Consider the following 19,622-nt stretch of genomic DNA (forward strand, 5'->3'; position numbering starts at 1 on the left):
ATTCGAAGTGTCTAGAGGCGTTTTACAAGTCCGCGTTTTACTAGTCCAGTCCAGTCTACAAGTTAAAGACACATCAAGACCACCCCACTGTGAATTGCCATAGCACAGACAAAATTATAGTCAATATCTTATGTGTTTTTAAGAGAATTACATAAGAACCAAGGCATGTCTCGTCTTGCCTTACATTGACATGCAATAATTTGGAAATACTAAGCTCGTAACAGTTTAAGACAGAATCCATCAGGAATTTGAGTAACATTAATTTTAGTTACGCAAAAATTGAGCACCAGAATAATTTAAATCCTTGTGTTCTTTCATACCTTGTTAAAGGCTTGACATGTGATAACACCAACATAACACCAACAACAGTTCTTTATCAGTGGGGATTGAAGAAAAAATGGAAACATCATCACACAGTTGACCCCCATGCAAAAACACTCCAGGATGTCACGGGACTGTTTGGTGTCCGTCTGCCAATTTCTAACTTCAAATTCCAATGTTAAATTCACATTAAATTTTCAATATTTCTTAGTTGTCTAAATTTTACTAATTCTTTTAAAAAAAACTATCACCTGCCAAACATCCCCAAAAATCACTCAAAAAATTACAAAATACCGCAATACATAGATACATGGGATGAGTGAAGTTTCCTTGGATTCCTTGAAACACCAACAAGATATTTCCGTTTAAGGTGGCTGATAATGGGTTTCAGTATTTCCCAGTCCTTATACTTTTGTTCAGGACTAAAAGCCTTCATCAATTGCTATTACAGTAATGGTATGAAACAAATGTTCAATCATTCATCAACAAGTTGTGATCATTTTCTTGACAATATTAGTTCCCCGGTAAACAGTTGTAGTACTGTCCCATCAAAGTGCAATGCCTGGAAAATACCGAAAAGCACACGACCTTCAGGTGAAACCGCACCTTACAGTATTACCAATACACTGCACTTTGCTAAGTCTTAAAACTTTACATTGTCTAGTCGTCTACTTCAATCGTTTATTTGTATTGTGTAAGATACATTTATAAATTGAAACCATCATGTCATTAAGTAATAATGCAATCTCGACAACGTTCTAGATATTATATTATGCACACTAATACAGCTCAATTCAAGCCCTGTGACTTACACAAACACAGTCGGACTGAGTGCTACTTAAGTAACTGCTTCGTGGTTTCTGCTGTACTGAACCCTGCCTTTCAAGGCAAAGCGCCCGATTTTAAGCTTCTCAAGCTTCTCAATGTTCTTGTATAATTTCGTAACAATCGACGATGTTTTCCTGGAATACTCTTTTTAGAACGTTTATACAACCTTTTATGGCGATCATCCGGCGTAAGAGAAATCATTAGCTTCAAAATAGATGTTTTTCCTGTCCAATCCAGTGAGTCATAGATAACTAATATATATAAATATAAACTGGATCATATCTACAACCTTACAAATTGAAGTCAGATTATTGCGTCTGAAACGTACAATAATGGACAAAATAGAAAAAAAATATTAAAAATAGAATTTCTTTTGTGCACTTCGTCAGCAGATTCAACTCGGTTGCTAATAAATACTCTATTTTTTTTTTCCTTTTTTTGTTTGTTTGTTTTTTTCTGTAGTAACTAACATAATTATTTTTCTGTGCAATGATTTATGTGTGAGACTACTGACAATTGAAGACCTGTTTGGAAAGGCTGGTTTCAATGCGATAGTTAAACTACTGCAACTAATTGCCTGTTTGTTTACTTAGCTTGCCGTGTGAGAACCAGATTCTCTTTTAGAGTCTGATTATATTCAATATGGATCCGCCAGACTTACGTGGAAACCAGCCTTTATCCATATAAAAAGTCTCTTTCATTCGACTTTGCATTATTTGTGTCTACAATGTCTGTGACTATCATAATTACGTTATAATGAGATGGTGCGTTCTTGTTAGAGGTCAGTAAAAACCGTATAAAGTTTCTGAGTGGTTGTTTAGCCTGCTTACAGCTCGGTAGTAGCTTCCGTCAAAGAAAATCGCCTCAAAAATGATCTATTGGGTAACGAGACTTTAGGATATCCAGTCACTAACTGATCGGTGCTGCCTGTCGTGGAATCTGAAGGAGAGCTACTCAATTGGATCCCATCAACGTCACCTTCGTCATCTGCTCGGTACATCTCCGGACTATCTTCGCCTTTTCCGTTATCACTTCGGATGATAACGGAATCGCAATCAGATTCGGAATCCGGTGGCTCCGGAGGCGGTCCCTTAGGAGGTGGCGGGAAGAACACTTCATGGTCTATATCATCAAGTTCATCCGGGTCTTTCTCGTTCATGGCCGCCATACGCGCAGCAGCGTAACCAAAATTGATGAAGCTACTAACACCGTGAGTGCTGCTGTCACTTCCTTCCAATGAACTGTTGTCTTCCTCTGCTGGTAAGTGGACTATAACCTCTTGAGCTTCCTGTAAAAATTAAGTTGAAGTGAAAATAAATTACCCTCATTCCTTGACGTTGGAAAATCACGCAGTCTTTACTCTTCAATATTGGTAGGAGCGATCCTGTGACATATGAAAAGAACTTTAAACTTTAAAGTTTACTTCTTCATCTTAAGAGTTTAGCTTGAAAACATTTCGCCATTGTTTGTTAACAGCCACACTGCAAACTGAACAAAATTGTTATGTTGCTTCTTTGCAACCTGATCATCACAAAACAGCGATTCAAACAATGACTGTGAAGGACTGGACATTGCTGATTTATTTGAAATTTAACGCCCTTTACTTTTACTGGAGACGTTTTTGTTTTGTTTTTTTGTTTAAAGAAAAAAATTTAAGAATGGAAAGCTAAACATTTTCCAATCATGTAGCACAATTTGGGAGAGTTCTTAATTGTTTATAAAAGGATTTTTTTTAAGTTTATGCAAAAGCCATCCTTTCTTCGTGATTATTTTAAGGTCGCGGGGGATACCAACAGCATGAATAAATTCATGAAGGGAAATTTTGCTTGACCTGCATCTTTTAAAACGCTTATTTCTCGGCTGTTATGGGTGCGATTAAGCTCAAAATTTACAGAGACATAACGAAATGATGAAAGATTGTGAATGTCATCTTTTATTTGGTAGATTGCATTTTACGGCGATGTTATAGCCTCGTTAGTGCCAAATTGGGAAAAACATGATTTTGTGGCAGAGTTTGCGGAACGAGTAGAAGACAGCACACTGCGATTTTGACAAAAACTAATCAGTCAATACCTTTAGAGTGTCATAACAGAAGCGGATTTTTTAATTTAAAGTTTGCCAGCAAGTTATGGCGGTTTAAGTGCGCAAATTTGAATTTAATGTCTTCTACCTCTTTCTAAAAGCGCTCTTTTAAAATTCCGCTTCTGTTATGACACACTACAGTATTCATAGTTTACCTATCTGCAGTGGCAAGTCATGAAGTTCTGTATCCGCGCTGTATTCTCTGCCACAAAATTGTCGGAAAAGTCCAAACTTTGAGATTTCCGAAGGTGTCCCGACCTAAATACGATCATTTTGCCAAGGAGAGATGTAATTATGGTAATTATATTCCACGCTTTTATGGTGAGAACAATGCGTTTTCAAAAAGGACACGATTGTTTATGCCGAATATTTTTGTGATTACTCTGACTACACTAGTTGCAGAAATAGTCAAATTTAAATAAAAATAAGCTCAAAGACTTCCTACAATCTATATGAACGTATATCGCTAAGTGTTGTTTTAAATTGGTTAAAATATCAAAGAAACAGGGATTTTTTACATATCACGCGCACGCGCCCATATTTTTCTCCAGTCATAAATATCTCGTAAAGTTGTCGATGTGAGTCGTTGTACTTCGTGCATAAATGCATAGCGATGAGCCTAAGGTGTCCCCCGCGACCTTAAGTTACTTAATATTTTAGTTAATGCTATGATTATGCTTCTACATATTAATTTCAATTATTTTTCGATAGTTACATTTTATAACTTGGTAGTGTCTGCCGGATCAAAGGTCATTTGACGAACTTCAATGGGCGTTGAACCATTCTGTTAAAATTCCAAAAAGCAAATAATTTCTCCAACTTTAATCAATCATTTTATTTATCGTTTAAGCTGATCATTAAATAAATGTTTAACTCTAGCGCATTAACTTTGAATTTACCGTCCCAGAGGACAATATTATATTAAAAACACAGTTTGTTTGGTGTTGTTTAAAACAAATATGTTATACCAAAACTAGCTCTAGTCGGATCAGTTTTAACCACGTGGAATCTTCCTGTCTGTCTGCGTAAGTGTGTCATTCTAACAAAAAAAGGTGCGTCCTCAATAAGATTCGAATCTTAATTAGTTCTTAAGTTAATTTTTTACAATAATCGCCAGTTTAACGTTGCCGTTTTTGCTTATTTCAGTGAATAAAGATTTAAGCCCTCATTTTTCGATGTCCTTGAAGGGAATTAGATTAGAAGCAGTTTTGGTTGGCCATCTTTCCTTGCACAAATCTAACTGTAAAAGACAACACAGTGAGGTGGGTGATGGTGGTGGGGGGGGGGGGGGGGTGAGAACTTGTGTTACCTGTGCGGAATCCACGTGGTTTGACGCAACGGCACTTTGAACAGGATCAATGCTGAAATGAGAGGGTAAATGGAAAATTATTTCACAATACGAAAATTGCAGAACTTGTATAAAGGGTCATGTGAGGCCCTCAGTGTAAAGTGAGGGAAACAATAAGATAATTGAAGACTTTTCATAGACGAGAAATTAGGTCTTCAAACTAAAATGGGGTAAACAATACGTCTGCATATTGTTGATTCTAAGAACTGCTGACCAAGAATGTGAGAGGTGGTTGGCAAGAGGGTTTCACTACAGTCGATATAAAAACGTTTGTGGGTCCGGAGTTTTACATCCCAGTTTTTTCCGGTTGAATGTTAATGGCAAAGTGTTCCTAACAGCCGCTAAGTCAATATATTTGGTTGTCTGTTATCACTTACAAGAAAGGTTTGTCATTGAAGGTCACTTTAGACTGCCTCTTTTTTTTGAAAGGGCTTTGACCACTTCGTTTTCTCCTGAAAGAAACACAAAACGATTAAATTGTACTGATAAACAATCAAACTCACCCAAATGATACAATAAAAAATGTATGAAAGGAGGGTATTTTCTTTTGTCAAGTAATGCCCAATATTGCGACTCGCAGAACTACAATCCTGGAAATTAAAAATCTGTTGAGACACACAACTCACATGATCAATATAATTATCATAATTATTGCTCCAACACCAATGATGACGCCAAGACAGATCATTGCTCCAACCACAGCAGATAGCTCATCCTCAGTCCCCTTCCGGGCCTCGGGTGGAGCAGGTCCATCGGGAGACTGGTACCACTGGATATCAAACTTTTTGTAAGTACTGTCCAATAGTTCTTTGTTGTCTGACAAAGAACTAGAAACACAAAAAAATGATGATGTGATGTCAAACCAACAAATACAATAACTGTTATTTACAGTTAAAACACGATTATTATAATTGCTTAATCGGTAACCACTGTTTTGGCAGGGTTTTGGTTAACGAGATGCTGTCTCTATTTGAAGTAAAAATGATTTTCTGAAGCCTTTATTCATGTCCTTTTCAATCAACTGTATTATGTCAATTCAAGTTGTACTTCTTTTTTGTCTGCTGAGAAAAAGCCGTTCGAGCCTCGTTACATCTCACCTTAAAATTGCTCTGTGCAGAAAAGTTGCTCACCGTTATTTTCATGGACTAAAAAGTTGTTTTCACCAACAAATGAATCACCATCACTGTGACGTTTTACCTTGTTATTGCAGCTCCTGACATCACTTCTTCATCCTTTACTACATGAAAAGTCACCACGGTCCTGCAACACAACAATAGACTGGTATAAGGCTTTACTGCTACCAAAACACAACACAACAATAGACTGGTATAAGGCTTTACTGCAACCAAAACACATTACAGGCGTTCCTGAGTAAGGGTACATAAATATGTCAAATTTTCTTACAACAGTTGACACGTTATTAGCTAATCAAGTCACTTAACACAGATTATTCGAATAGAATTGGATAATACTTACGCGTTTTCACCATTTTCTTGCCGCAAATGTTTGATAAAAGCTTTTCCTCCAGTTACGGTTTCAAGCATCCTACCAATGAATCAGTAAAGTGTTACTTAACTAATAATAATAAATAAGTTAAGTTACAATATACACAGCCTAAGATAATACATTGATGTTACATCTTGGGCAAAGAGTGTGCAAAGCTATGTTCTCCGTGGAGAAGCGACCGACGTGCAAAAAAAGAAAACAATCTTATATTTTGCTAGGAATTTGAATACAGTTCAAGAGCTACTCGCGTGTATTAAATGGTCACAATGATCCTTGAAGTGAAAATGTCAAACTTGTTTTGAGCACTCGGCCAGAAAACGACTCCGTTTGCAACGCTAAGTGTTCTTTCACAGTCTTGAATTTTCAGTTTAAACCATAACTGTAATTATTTAAAGTCCATTTTATTATTCTAACCCTTATTTTTATTATTCTAACCCTAACCCTAACCCTACAAGATATTCTGATCACGCTGGATATATTGTTTAGTTTTATACCCAAGAAACTCCTGTCGCTTTTTGGTTATCTCTTCCGGAGTCACTCCCGCCTTCATAAGGATGGAATCTTCATCACGCAGGACAAAAACCTAACGAAAAGAAACAAACAGGTTTTAAGATCTTCAAGCCTTTTATTTACGAACGTCTTCTAACCGGGATACTTTTCCATCCATAAGTGTTGAAACGGAGGAACTGTAAATCGGCCGAAAACGGGTTTCCTTAGTAAAACACGAAACACCTGGCGACTCCAATAAGATTATTTAGTCAAGTTAAGTTTCTCGAGCCCAAAGGCCTTTGAATAACTACATGCTAGCTATTGAAGAGTAGCCTTTGACCCTTATCTTTCCTATATGTCTAATGAGCCTTGTGCTTAGCTTATATGAAGCACTCACGTCTACAATAGCGTTGGTGGTTGACGTTTTCCCGCCATCTGAAGCACTGATCTCTAATGTGTACTTTGATCCGTCTTTATCAGCCAATGAGGAGGCAACTCTAACGTGACCCGTGTCGGATTCCACGTGAAACAGACCCGCTCCATTACCACTGATGAGTTTATAGGATATGGCAGGCTTGGTATCAGCATCAGCATCACTGGCCTGGATACACAAAGCATTCAGTGATATTAAGCAATTATTGGATGAGGCTAAGTATGTTATGAAGAATTATGCAGATCTCGGAGGATAACACCCAGAGAACAAGCCTCGGAGCAAGGATGAGAACCAACAATAAACTCAACCCACTATGACGCCACTGGTGGTGGAAGACGAGTGCTCTTGCCACTGCAAAATCCCAGGAGGTAACAAATGGTAGGTGGTACTCGTGTTACGTCGTCACTTGTGTGCACGGCAAATTAGAAAAACATCATGTTTACTGCGTCACTGCTGTCGTCACTAGATTGTGCTTATCCCTTTTTCTTATACATTCATTGACACAAGAGACTAAATTTAGTTTTAACGCTTGGGGGTTTTCACTTTTAGTAAACTAAAATGAATGACTTTAACTGAACAACCTTATATTAGCTTACGTGACACACTACGTGTTTTCTTCAAGATAGGAAGTCATATATTACCTTTACAGTTGTCACTAACGAATAGTAAGCTGTTTCTTTGTAGACACCTTGAAAATGAAAATAAAATTATGAATAACAGGATAACTTTTCACAACGAGTTCAATTCCAAAAACCTTCATTCTCATAGTTGCTGTGTGTACTCTGAAACCCTGATGCATTTCAGCACTATGCAGTTTCCCCCAACTTGTCTTTTCTTTAATTTCTAGTTACAAGAATTTGATAAAATGAGGCGGGACAACTTGTGAGTAGCACTTGTCATTGCCTCTGTTTGTAACATGGTACCCTTGTGTTTAAGATCGTCGTTCTTTTCACTGATCACGATTGTCGTTGTTATTGTTGTTGTTTTGTCTCTGTGAATCAAATGTCTTACCTTCTATGTATGATACTGGCGAGAAAGCTGGCGAGTGCTCGTTTTTGTTGACAACATTTACAACAATAAAACCATAGTCTGAGCGGGGATGCTGCCCATTGTCCTGTGCCTTTACTACAAGCTAGAAACAGAAAACAGATAACTTATAAGTTAATATTTACGTAAAACGAAATTGTCTATAGTCAAGAAGGATAAGTGCCAGGGATATAAGAATGTCCCTCGGAATGAGTGAAGTGGGAGTCAGTTTACTAACCACATTATGCTATAGTCTGGTTTATAAAAGTTTGGATAAAAAAGAAAAGTTCCTGCTCGACTTGTTTTGATTCTTTTCGTTTCATGCGAGGATGATGTCAGACAAATTCAGCGTTTACGTATTATCATAAAAACACTCTGTTACGCTCATACCGTATACTCCTCGGGCTCAGCCTCCCTGTCAAATGTTCCGGATGTTGTTATGACGCCTGTGACATTATTGATTGAGAACTTATTGACCGCGCCTTGAACAAGGTGATAAGTGACATGCGCGTTAGCGCCTGCATCAGCATCTGTGGCGTTACACTGAACAACAAACGAACCAGACGCAATACCCTGAAATAAAACGTACAAAATATCATACAAACCAACAACAATAACACCTGACTCCTGTGAGCTTGAAGTGGATTATTATTTTTTTGAAAATCGTTTGCTTTCATCTGGCCGTGTTAAACAGTATCTAACGAATTATTATCCTCAGCTAGCTTCTTACCTCCACAACAGAAGTTTGAATAATCTTCTCTTGTAGAACTGGAGAGTTATCGTTAGCATCAGTCACGTGAATCGTGACGTCACTAAAAGCTTGACGTCGAGGCTCTCCCATATCAGAAGCTGATATGTTGAGTACATGCTGGACAGCGGACTCGTAATCGAGTGGTCTGACCAAAGATAACGCTCCTGACTGGTTGTTCAAAGCAAAGAAACCTGATAAAGAACAGAAACAAATTATTCTTTCTTCGGCTGTATGAAAGTAACACCAAATGTAAAGAAAATTGTTGTAACTCTTGCAACTAAGATGCATTATAATGCGCATTACAATAAGCAAATAGCATTAAAAATTGACAACTCAAAAAAACAGCTGTAAAATGTTGTTGGTCCGCGGCAAAACACTTTCACTCACTCACATGTACATACTATGGACTGCTCACAGCCCTCTGTTTTCTCGAAGCCCTCTTGCAGCCCAACCTCGTACCCAGAGTCTTCGTTTCGTCAAGCCTGCCCAGTAATTAAGGAACGAAGACTCGAGGTACGAGGTCGTGTGGCAGCCATGGCTGTTTCGTGACCCTCTTTGAGATACATCAGCATGGCAAATCCACAGGGCAAAGAGCACAGGCCAATTAAATTTTATCTCAAAAAATTAGAACATCTCATACCTTTTTCATTGCCTGATATAATCTCGTACATCACTGTGCCGTTTTGGCCAGCATCCGGGTCACTTGCCGCTATTGTGAGGAGTACAGTTCCATGTGGTGTGTCTTCTCGTGCACTTACCGATGCCGGGCTTAGGAACTTTGGAGTATTATCGTTTGCGTCCAACACGTTAACAATTATCTGAAAAATTCGAAAAAGACATTCAAATGGACGACAAAGAATTAGAAAGAAAGGATTTTCATGTTACACGTAATGCGGCAAATATGGAGAAATCCACACTTTGCACCTAGTAGAACAAAGAAACAAACAAGTTTTATTTTTAAGAACATACGGCTAATTAAAAGTGGAAATTCAAGCTAAAGTTCATTCGAAAAAAACAGTGAACTTTATGTACACTTATGTGTCACTTCAGTCTGGTCAAAAATGCCAGTCCTTTTGTCAACTTTCAAGCCAAGAATTAAAAATAAATTCTAACGTGACAACTGAAGTGACCCAAGTGGCACTGTTTAGAGATGCTTGGCAATCTAGTTACTTCTTAGCTGACACGTTTCTACGTGTAAGGTAATAGAAAACAAAACATGACTGACCATTGCAAATCCTTTGTTGATGCCATTGCTTAGTAACTCCACAACCAAAGTATAACGGTCGAGTTCTTCTCTGTCCAAAGCTTGAGGGCCAACTCTGAGCTCCTTTGATGTTCCATTTATGTAAAACTTATCACCTACACCGCCTTGATGAATTTTGAATTGAGGATTTGATACGTTAAAATACTGCTCCAAAGACTGAAAATGAAAAACAGAACACTAGAATTAACGTCCATCTACTTCAAAGTTCACTTTTATTTTACAGCATAGGATGGATATTCTATTTCCGAAACAAAACAATAACATACCCTTAAGTCCAAAACCATTGTGTTTGCTTCGTTTTCCATCACTTGTGTCTCAAACGTTCGATTAGGCATTGCGCCTACATTTACCATGACCAGAGCAAATGCAACAGGATGATGAGTTGACTTTGCCTGAAAAATTATTACATTCATAAATAGGTAAACACTTTGCGATTCATTCACTTTTTGGAGGATAAAGTAGTTTGTGAAAAGGTAGTTAAAATTTTGAGCAGTGCTTTGCGTTTGTTTTTTCTCCGGTTTATTGTACCTGGAAGCCTTGCATACCTTTATTTATACAATCCTGATCTACGAACCCTCTTTTCATCCATCTATCCATTCATCCGTCCGTTCGTTTGTTTTTGTTTCGGTTGTTTGTTCCTTCGCTTGTTTTTGTTTCGTTTGTTTTTCGTTCGTTCGTTCGTTTGTTCGCTCGTTTGTTCGTTCAGTCAGTCACTCATTCATTCACATTTTCATTTGCACCGAATCTAACTACATTTAGTTTAGATTCATATAGGTCAGGAACGGGTAAGATGGTTATGCAAAATAGAAGCTACCCAAAGCTTTCAGCCAGTACTTATAGATATGCATACATTTAAAACTGTTACCAAAACCCTTCACCTATTCAAGTTCCTATAATAGCCGCATTAGCATCAGCATAAATTGATCGATTTTCAGTAACGTAGCCACGTCGTAAAAGCATTCATTTCAATGGTTTATAGGCAAAATAGACAGTTACCCCGCAAAGGTCTCCTCTAAAAATTAATGCCAATATTAACACCCATTCTGAAGGTGCTCTTTTTTAAGTCGAATTTTAAGCACATAAACGTAGGCCGATTTCTATGATATTTGGCAATCGAAATAAGAAATGTCCAAATTTTATAAAGCTTTTAATTTTAGAGAAAACAAAATAAACATTCGCGAGAAATGATCACTTTATGAAAAACCGATTTTTCGAAAAAATGCGATTATTTTCAAAACGCGAAGATAGATTTTTTTCTAATTATTGTCAATAAGTTCAAGTTATCCTAGGTTTCGTGTGAGCAAGTTTCAACTAAATCGGCTGGGTAGAAACTGCTCTACAGTTGACTGTTGAATTTTTGCATCAAAATATTGTTGTTGCGTATTTTCGCCAGCTATTGCAACAACGCTGAATTAATGCTCAGATCAGTTCTTTTATTTGAAAGCTCAAAAACGCGACACTCTAGAATGCTAGACTCCAATGGCTGCCCGTCAAACCTGATTGTGCCCTAAGTGTTACATCATGTTGCTTAGCAACACCACTGCCCAAAATCATGGGTTTCAGCGGATTACCAAGATCTCGGTTAAACGATGCTTACCGTTACAATGAGAGGATAGGTGTCTCGAGAGAGGTTACGGTTCAGCGTAATTAATCCTGTTATGTTGCTAATCTTGAATAACTCGTCAGGGTCACTTTCTGAAATATGACAAATCATACTCACATTTCAGACACCTCTCAAATACAATTTTTAAATTTTAGTCTGTTGAGCGTTCTAGCAGCTTTCAATGGGACTCCAGGTAGTTTAGGGTGTGGAAATCTAAGATCAGAAATCCTTGTTGTTTGCGACGCAGTAGGATGGCTCCCTGTGGTTTTGTTGTTCTGGAAGAGAACAGGGTTGCCTGCGATACTGTTTCTGGGCTTCAGCTGGTATAGGCCTAGGATTCCTTTCTTCCTATTTAGACTTTATTTATTGCCATAGTCCACAACTTGCAATCAATTTGGTTTAGTTTACACTTAGATGTCTGGGTTTTGCAATTCTTGAACAAGATATCCAGTACACTTTTTTATTTTATTTGAATATTCCTACTTTCTGTCGATTTTAGGCTGGCAATATTCTTATGAACATTCTTAGATAATACGGATTTGACATTTCTGTTTTGGCATGTATTGGGGTATCAATTACAAGTGTTTGGTGTCCAGATCTGTATCGTGTTACACTGTGCACGTGTTCCATCGCTTTTCGTTGCAACCAGCAAGGTCAAGTTAATGCACCATTCATCGAACTGTCATAAGCCTCGAACATTTGGCTAGGGCATGTTTTTATCGTTTTATTGGCTAGTTAAGAAATAAAGGACTATATACGGTTCAGTTATTAATAAAAAAAAAATATTTACAGATTTTCAACACAAAATTATATTCTTTTCAAAATCTGAGCCTCGGGTTTATTCTTAAAATATTCTTTAAAATTCGCAAAATTAAGCCTCGATATTCTTATAAACTACATTCTTATAAAATTAAACAGTGTAACTGACAAAAAATCACGGAGAATCACCAACCTGGATATATTGCATAAGAAACAGGAGCCTTCACTGAGTCCTGATCTTCAGCGTGCACTCTGACGATTTCACTTCCCTTGGTTTAAAGAGAAAATTACTTTTTACCATTGTCCCGGTGACTGTACTTAGCTTTATCTGGTATGGCCATTCAGACAAACAGAAAAATTTCGTCACATTATAGAACAAAACTTTCCGTAAATGGCCAAGAGAGATAAAAGAACGTTACACGTGTTATAACGATATTCTTCTTTGTAAAATGTATATTTGCTGTTTTAAAACAAAAAATGTTTTAGAATAACTAGAAACTATCCTTCCTTGGCATAGTTCGTTCATATTCTGGTTCTTCTTTAATGGCTGGCAGTTTGTCTCGTGTTCTTTCTGTGCCACTCGGGAACTAAAAAAACTTGTCGTGGTAGAATTGTATTAAAGTACAAAATGTATGAATGGGAGACTGGTGATATAAGTCAAAAAACGTGGTAAGAAAAAATCATATTTAAGGTTCTTACTTGAGGAGTATCTACTTCAATCAATACTTCATATAAATACTGCGAAAATTTCGCCGGAAGGTCGTCTGTGTCTGTCACTCCAATGGTAACCACTGTCCAGTTTTGATTGCCCGTGGGCGCACCATGTTCATCCTACGAGAAAAGATTAAATTATAACTATTATAATGAATTTCCTGAAAATAATAGATGTAGTAATTGTTGTTATTAAACCGTCAGCATTCAGGACGTGCATCACATGGTTGAGCAAGGTTAAAAACCTCTTTTTCAGTCGACTTACTGTTGCTGTTATGTTAAGATTATAATACGTCGTTGATCCTTCGAAATCCAGTGGCTTTTTTAACGTTATCTTCCCATTTAGACCACCAATTTCAAAAATGTCTCCCTGCAAAATAAAATATGAAAATTAAAAACGTCAGATATGAAAAGACATAAGCCACATTGGTCCAAGCCCCACCTTCTCTAGATGTTGTGTTTTTGTTACAAGTAGTGTTATACAGAAAAGTTACAGCTTCATCAAAATTGTGACAAGGTACTTTCAGCTGTTCTTTTCTTATGACTAGCGGTCGACTTTTCCCCCCACCGCCATTAGCTTTTAATGAGTTAATTAACGGATGAGTTAATTGTCTAGATTCCAACCTTCGAAAGTCTTTTTTCGTTTAAGATTTAAAGATTGTTTTTATTGACAAAAGAAGAACGAACTTGATGTATGAAGAGGATGCTTCGCAAACACATAACGTATTCGGTTTTAGTAACCAAGCAGGGAGATTATCAAAATACAAAGGATGATCTCAGCGCGAGATAATTTTCCTACTTACCGTGTTCCCTCCGGCAATTCTGAAAAACACCTCATTATGATGATGAAGTGAACTGTCTTTGTCAGTAGCTGACACCTGGAACACCAACTCTCCAACTTTTGTGTTCTAATTTTAAGAAAATGTGAGAGAAATATCTAAAGGCATGCTCAGCATGAAAGTTTTGTGAAGATGTCTTTTTTAAGCAGTCTGTAAAGTATGGAGAAATTACTCACTAACTTTTTCAATACGTAAAGGTAACCTTTACATTTAGCTTTTACAATTTTTCTTTTAATTGTAGTTTTGTTCTTGTTAGAGCTCACTGTTTGTTGTCAGTTGACCAATACCTTCCATTCGGGAGAAAAGCGCAACAAAGATATACTATCACTATTTTTATGACTATGACCGTGACTGTTACTGTCACTGTAACTGTGACTATGATTGTGACTGTGACTGTCACTATGACTTGGCCCTCACTCTGACTGTCACTGTAACTGTGACTATGACTGTGACTGTCTTTATCACTGTAACAATGACATTGGCCCTCACTCTAATATCTCACTGTGACAGTGGCAGTAGCGACCTTAAGATTTGACTACGAGTACGAAATCGAATAAGAGTACGACTTTAAAATTTCGAGACAATTGAAACCCCCGAGCTATAACTCTTCCCTGTTCCCGACTAACACATAAATAAACGTTAGGGATAAGATTGGTTTGACTGAGTAACTTTACGAGGCACACGAATCTGATTTGAAAACTATGTGACTGTGACTGTGACAACCCATACATTTCAAAGCCCTCCAGCAAACACTGTAAATAATAGATGGCTGGCCCTACCTCAGAAATATTGACTTGATATGGCAAGTTCTCGAACTGTGGGTAGTTATCGTTGAGATCCAACACAGTGCAAATTATGTATTTTGTACCCTGCCGAAGAGAGCAAAAAAGATATTGTATATTCTTCAGCTTTAGTAAAGTGCGTATTGCGCTGTTTGCAAAGCCAGCGTGATGAGAATTTGTTCAGTTAAGGTCCTCAAACTCCCTTGAAGTAAGGCAATCAAAATACTGACTAACAGAGTGTCCCGACTACGAAAAATAGGCTACTTGCATGTAGCAATAGCAGCCATACGCTTTAATCAACAGGCAAGACTCCAAGGCTTGGATTATTTCAAAAACAGAATTATTGTGTTATTTGCGTATGGACGGAATGACTTTTCTGGAATATTCCGGCGGGAAACATTCTTACATCAAATTCGCCGCTTTTAGAAGCAATCGCTTGAAACTGCAGTACTCCCGTCTCCGTTTCCTGAAAGAAAAAGTTAAAAATATTTCAAAGTCGGTTAAATGACCTCTAGATGAGAAAAGACCATGTTGTTTTGACTAGCTTTACTTTTCAATCTAAATGCTTAAAGATGTAATAGTAATAATTTCTTGAATAAACCAAACAAGTGTTGAGTACTTGTACAGCTCTGATAAAGGGCTAACGCTCAAAACGTCAGCTTTTCAAATTCGCTACGGCGGGTGGTGGTTTATTCACTTTTATCAACTTCCCGTTGATAATAAGTGTTCTCTTGCCTGTGTGCAGCACGAAAGTTGCCTTTCAATCTTAGTAGTAGCTTTGTTCATTTAGTGTTAAACTAGAGGATACTTGTAATATTGAATGCTTTTATGTTTATAGTTCTGAATACTTATGACTACTTTCTCCTTACCTCTCTGTCCAAAGTCTTTGCAACAGCTATAACACCACTAGTGCTGTTTATCTCAAACCAGCCTTGGTCATTTTGGAGAGAATAAGTGATCTGATCAGAACTCCCCGTCTGGGCGTTAGCTTGCACCCTTGCGACGAACGTGCCTGGGGAGAAACGTTAAAAAATCAACAATCACAGTTATTGACGGCTTCCTGAGTGCAAATTGCACTATGTATGACTAGCAGAGGAAACTTGTTTGTTGACATGTAATAGGCTGAAAGGTTTATTATGCTGTCTTCTCATAATGTGCTGCTTTTAATTAATCTGTACCTTTCTTACCGCGTTGAGCTGTCTGAAATACACCAAAGTTCGCTGACAGTTTACAACTGAGCACTGCGCCAGTGAAGAAGATTAAGGCGAGAACACATCTCCATTTAGCAACAACAACAACCATTTTATTTTGCCAACATAAATAGAAATAATTAGAGCATAAAATATATTAACTAAAATAGGCAAAAAAATATTCCTAGAATAGCAATAAACTAAACGAGCTGAGTAGTTACAAAACTACTCAGCTCTGATCAACTACCCATTTCCAACGTTGTCGCTTATTTAAATGTTTTTGTTATTTTATCCTAACATTGTGCTCTAATTACGTGGTCACTTTGACCAATTTGTCCTTACCAGCAGGACTTGATTCATTCAGTTTTGGTTGGAGCGGTAAGTTTGGCGGTGGGAAGGAAACACCTGTGAAAAGAAAAAACACAATTCTTGCACACAATGCACCACCCAGTCATCTTTAATGTACTAGTATATCATAATCATATTTATTTGCGAAGCTACTTGAAATTCTGGGTTTTTTCAGCAACAAAAGCCACAAAACAACCCACGAACAATACTTAGATATTATATAATAGCTAACTAACATCTAAAAGACGTTTTTCGAGTATTTATTAGATGTTTTGAGATGTTTTAAACTCTACAGTCATGCGTACTACTTTGTACTATTTCACTGTTCTTGTGAATGTCTCCATTATTAGCAATGTACGGATTTGGGGCCAGCTTCTCTAAAGCACCGGAAACTGTTCGGACCCGTTAAGCGATTTATAGTATCTTTATCTTAAAAGCAAAGAAGTGTATTGGCCTGAAACTTGGTATAATGAAGGGAAGTTCTGTTCATAATAAAAATATATAAAACGGCTCTGTAGTCATTAAGGTTTGAGATTTTGCTATGGCTTTGCGGGTGCGAAAACTCTTTGGGACCTTCAAGGGCACAGTTGTTCAGAATAAGCTAATCCAGGATTTATAGCACTTATTGCGCGCTTAGTCAGTTTATATATATAAGCCGATCAACAGCGATTGCTGTTATCCTTTTTGTTCTTCAAATTAATTTGGCATCAACTAAAGGAATAAACTAAGTTCTGCTTCGTGTTTGGATCACATTGCTCCAGGAAATGTTAGGAGATATGTTTGAAAAGAGCCCTGTACTTTGTCCAAATCTTTATACACAAAACGAACTGATCTGGTAAATTTGCTGAAAAGCTCCATGTAAACTGATCAACAAACAGGAGCTTCTTAGCCAGTGACTTCGGTTTGGGTTAGAGCACAATTTCACTGCAACTTTGATTAGCTCATAAACGACTGGTTTTGGAAATGTAACGCATTTTACCCCGCACACATGCGCAGAATTGTGGTGGGCTCACTGTGAGGATCATGACATTCCTTGTTTCTCTCCGCCGTCCAAAAAATTCAATTATTCTATCAAATATCAATGAATAACTCTTCGCCCTAAGATCTGGTATTTTTACGCAGTTCTTATCCATGAAAATCGATACACATTTCAGGAGCCCGTTACATGGACATAGTGATAAAGCGTGTAACAAACCTGTTTACTTCTTATAATATAATAATCATGAAATGAAAAAAACGTGTCATACGTGTACTGAAGTCTCCGATGCTTTTTCTAGTATCACATAAAATCAATAAGGTAAAACTGTAATTTAAGATCTCTTTGTATTTGTCTGACAATAGCATTTCTTAAAACTTCTCACTCGAATTCTTGACAAATTGTTATTACTTCTTTTCAAATTATTTGCCATAATTATGTAACATTCTAAATCCAAAAATAATCTGAGATTTTAAACACTTTGTCGAGCATTTGACTAAAACCTTGAACAATAAGAAGAGAATGGTGTCCTACTGACGTCACAAAAAAGCCAAACAATCCGCTGACGTACATTACCAAATGGAGAAAATTGCCGGCGCTAGCGATTGTTCCTGAAACAGCCAGAGGCAATAAAAGTTTGCTGGGCAGCAAGAGGTCACTGACTCGAGAGAGCGACGGAAATAGAGTCTATCTACTTACGTATTGAATTATGCAGGACCAGGTTTCCGTCTTGATAAATTTTCAATAAAGGCGCTTTAGTAAAAATAGTGAACATTTCAGGCATTCGAACTGTATCATATCAACACATAAATGTATAGCTGTTCAATTTAGTTTCATTGCCCTTCAGTTCTCCAAGAATAGATCTAAAATAATCTATTGTTCAAACGCATTTTGAAATGTACGTCTCTGCACTTTCTCTGTACATCGCCGGCCATTCGCATTCCGTGTTCTTACAAATGTAATACGAAAAATATTGACTTAGTGGAAAATACTGAAATTTTCAAACCCTGACAGGAAGTCAAAAACCACGAGGGATGCAAATATACCGAAAACAAAACATGTCGAAATGCAATTCTAAAAGACAATTTAAGGATTAAGACCTTCCTAGATACAATCAATAAGCACAATGTCAATTAAAGACTGTAAGGACACTATCAAAGTTTCGCAACTTTCTTCAGTGGTTTATGTTTGATCTTTCTCGAGTGTATACAAACTATATAAACGTAATATTCGCCGATTAATTATCGCAATCCATAGAAACCTTTTAGTAAATATTCATGCGGTTTGTATTTGTATGTGGTAACGTCAGTAAGAGTACAATCCATTAAGTTAGCTTTAGGGTCAATGTTTTGACACTCTTAGCTTAGAATTTAATGGAGGAAGCCAAGATACGCACGTAGTCAATGCATTGAGACCAGACCGCAGAGACATGGTTGTTATACATGTAAGAATGAGGCTACCTACCTTCGATAACACTTGGCGTGAAGGCCGCCAATAAAAACATGAACAGATTTAACATAACTTGTTGGCTGGCATGGAAAATGGCGCAGGAGAAATCAACTTATCGTCGACTGTCGTGTTGCTCAATCTTGTTTCCTCGGATCGTCTTTACTTTAGTCGAGTTCCTGAGCCGCTACGGGAAACGCTGCACTTCACAATGACGGATTCACATGATCATTTAGTTATCTAGCTTCAAAGATCGCTAACAATACTCGATACTAGCTTCGTCTTGGAGCAATTCCGTTATCTTGATAAACTTCACTGACCCAAGCACACGAGTATCAGTGACAAGAAATGAAAACTATTCGCTTTTCAGAACAATTTTGTTTTCCAACACCACACAGATTATGCAAATCTCGACAGTTCTGCATGAACGCGACCTTGATTGCTATGCAAATATAAATTGATCTCTTGGGTGACATCAGTGGGACGATTACAAATTCTTTCCAGGATTTACAATTTTAGTTTACTGACAAGTTCACGAACGGCGCAACTGAAATGACGGCGCAAGTTCCGTTTTAAGGTTCAGATGTTCCCAGAGTTAAGTTCTTTATCAGAAAGCAAGTTTATAATCCAGAGTGTCATCGGAAATGTCATTTCTCTGTCCTTAATTGTTTTTCCATTTCTTTTATTTTATTCATTTTGTTTTTTTATTTCATTTTTTTTTTTTTTTTTGTATAGTCACTGTATAAGCTTGGGCTTGTCACTGAACATTGTTAATGGTTTTTGACGCAATTAGAAAGTCGGCAATTAGGAAAAACATTTTAGCACGAACATGCAAACAACTTTACCTTATTTCGGTCGGCCGCACGCCAGGAAAATAGAGCCTTTTTATATGGCCGCTCGGCCTCGTTTTTTCTGAAAAC

At 37.4% G+C, this 19,622-nt stretch overlaps 1 protein-coding gene across 1 annotated transcript; it reads right to left on the bottom strand.

The window, feature by feature from the left end:
* Nucleotides 1–983: 983 nt before the first annotated feature.
* Nucleotides 984–19,136, bottom strand: LOC144651124 (cadherin EGF LAG seven-pass G-type receptor 2-like). The gene is made up of 25 exons (XM_078511017.1): nucleotides 18,721–19,136; nucleotides 16,275–16,337; nucleotides 15,612–15,754; nucleotides 15,149–15,208; nucleotides 14,740–14,829; nucleotides 13,925–14,029; nucleotides 13,387–13,491; nucleotides 13,110–13,241; nucleotides 12,604–12,679; nucleotides 11,646–11,743; nucleotides 10,315–10,440; nucleotides 10,010–10,204; nucleotides 9,425–9,602; nucleotides 8,764–8,975; nucleotides 8,424–8,606; nucleotides 8,019–8,139; nucleotides 7,649–7,695; nucleotides 6,972–7,175; nucleotides 6,580–6,668; nucleotides 6,056–6,124; nucleotides 5,777–5,839; nucleotides 5,206–5,406; nucleotides 4,957–5,031; nucleotides 4,541–4,592; nucleotides 984–2,437 (listed from the first exon to the last, which is right to left on the bottom strand). Exons 1-25 carry the CDS (start codon nucleotides 18,773–18,775, stop codon nucleotides 1,976–1,978), a joined length of 3,204 nt encoding a protein of 1,067 aa, XP_078367143.1. The 5' UTR covers nucleotides 18,776–19,136; the 3' UTR covers nucleotides 984–1,975.
* Between the last annotated feature and the right edge of the window lie 486 nt (nucleotides 19,137–19,622).

The sequence above is a fragment of the Oculina patagonica genome, chromosome 4 (genome assembly GCF_052425735.1).
Source record: "Oculina patagonica isolate OP01 chromosome 4, crgOcupat, whole genome shotgun sequence".
NCBI lineage: Eukaryota > Metazoa > Cnidaria > Anthozoa > Scleractinia > Oculinidae > Oculina > Oculina patagonica.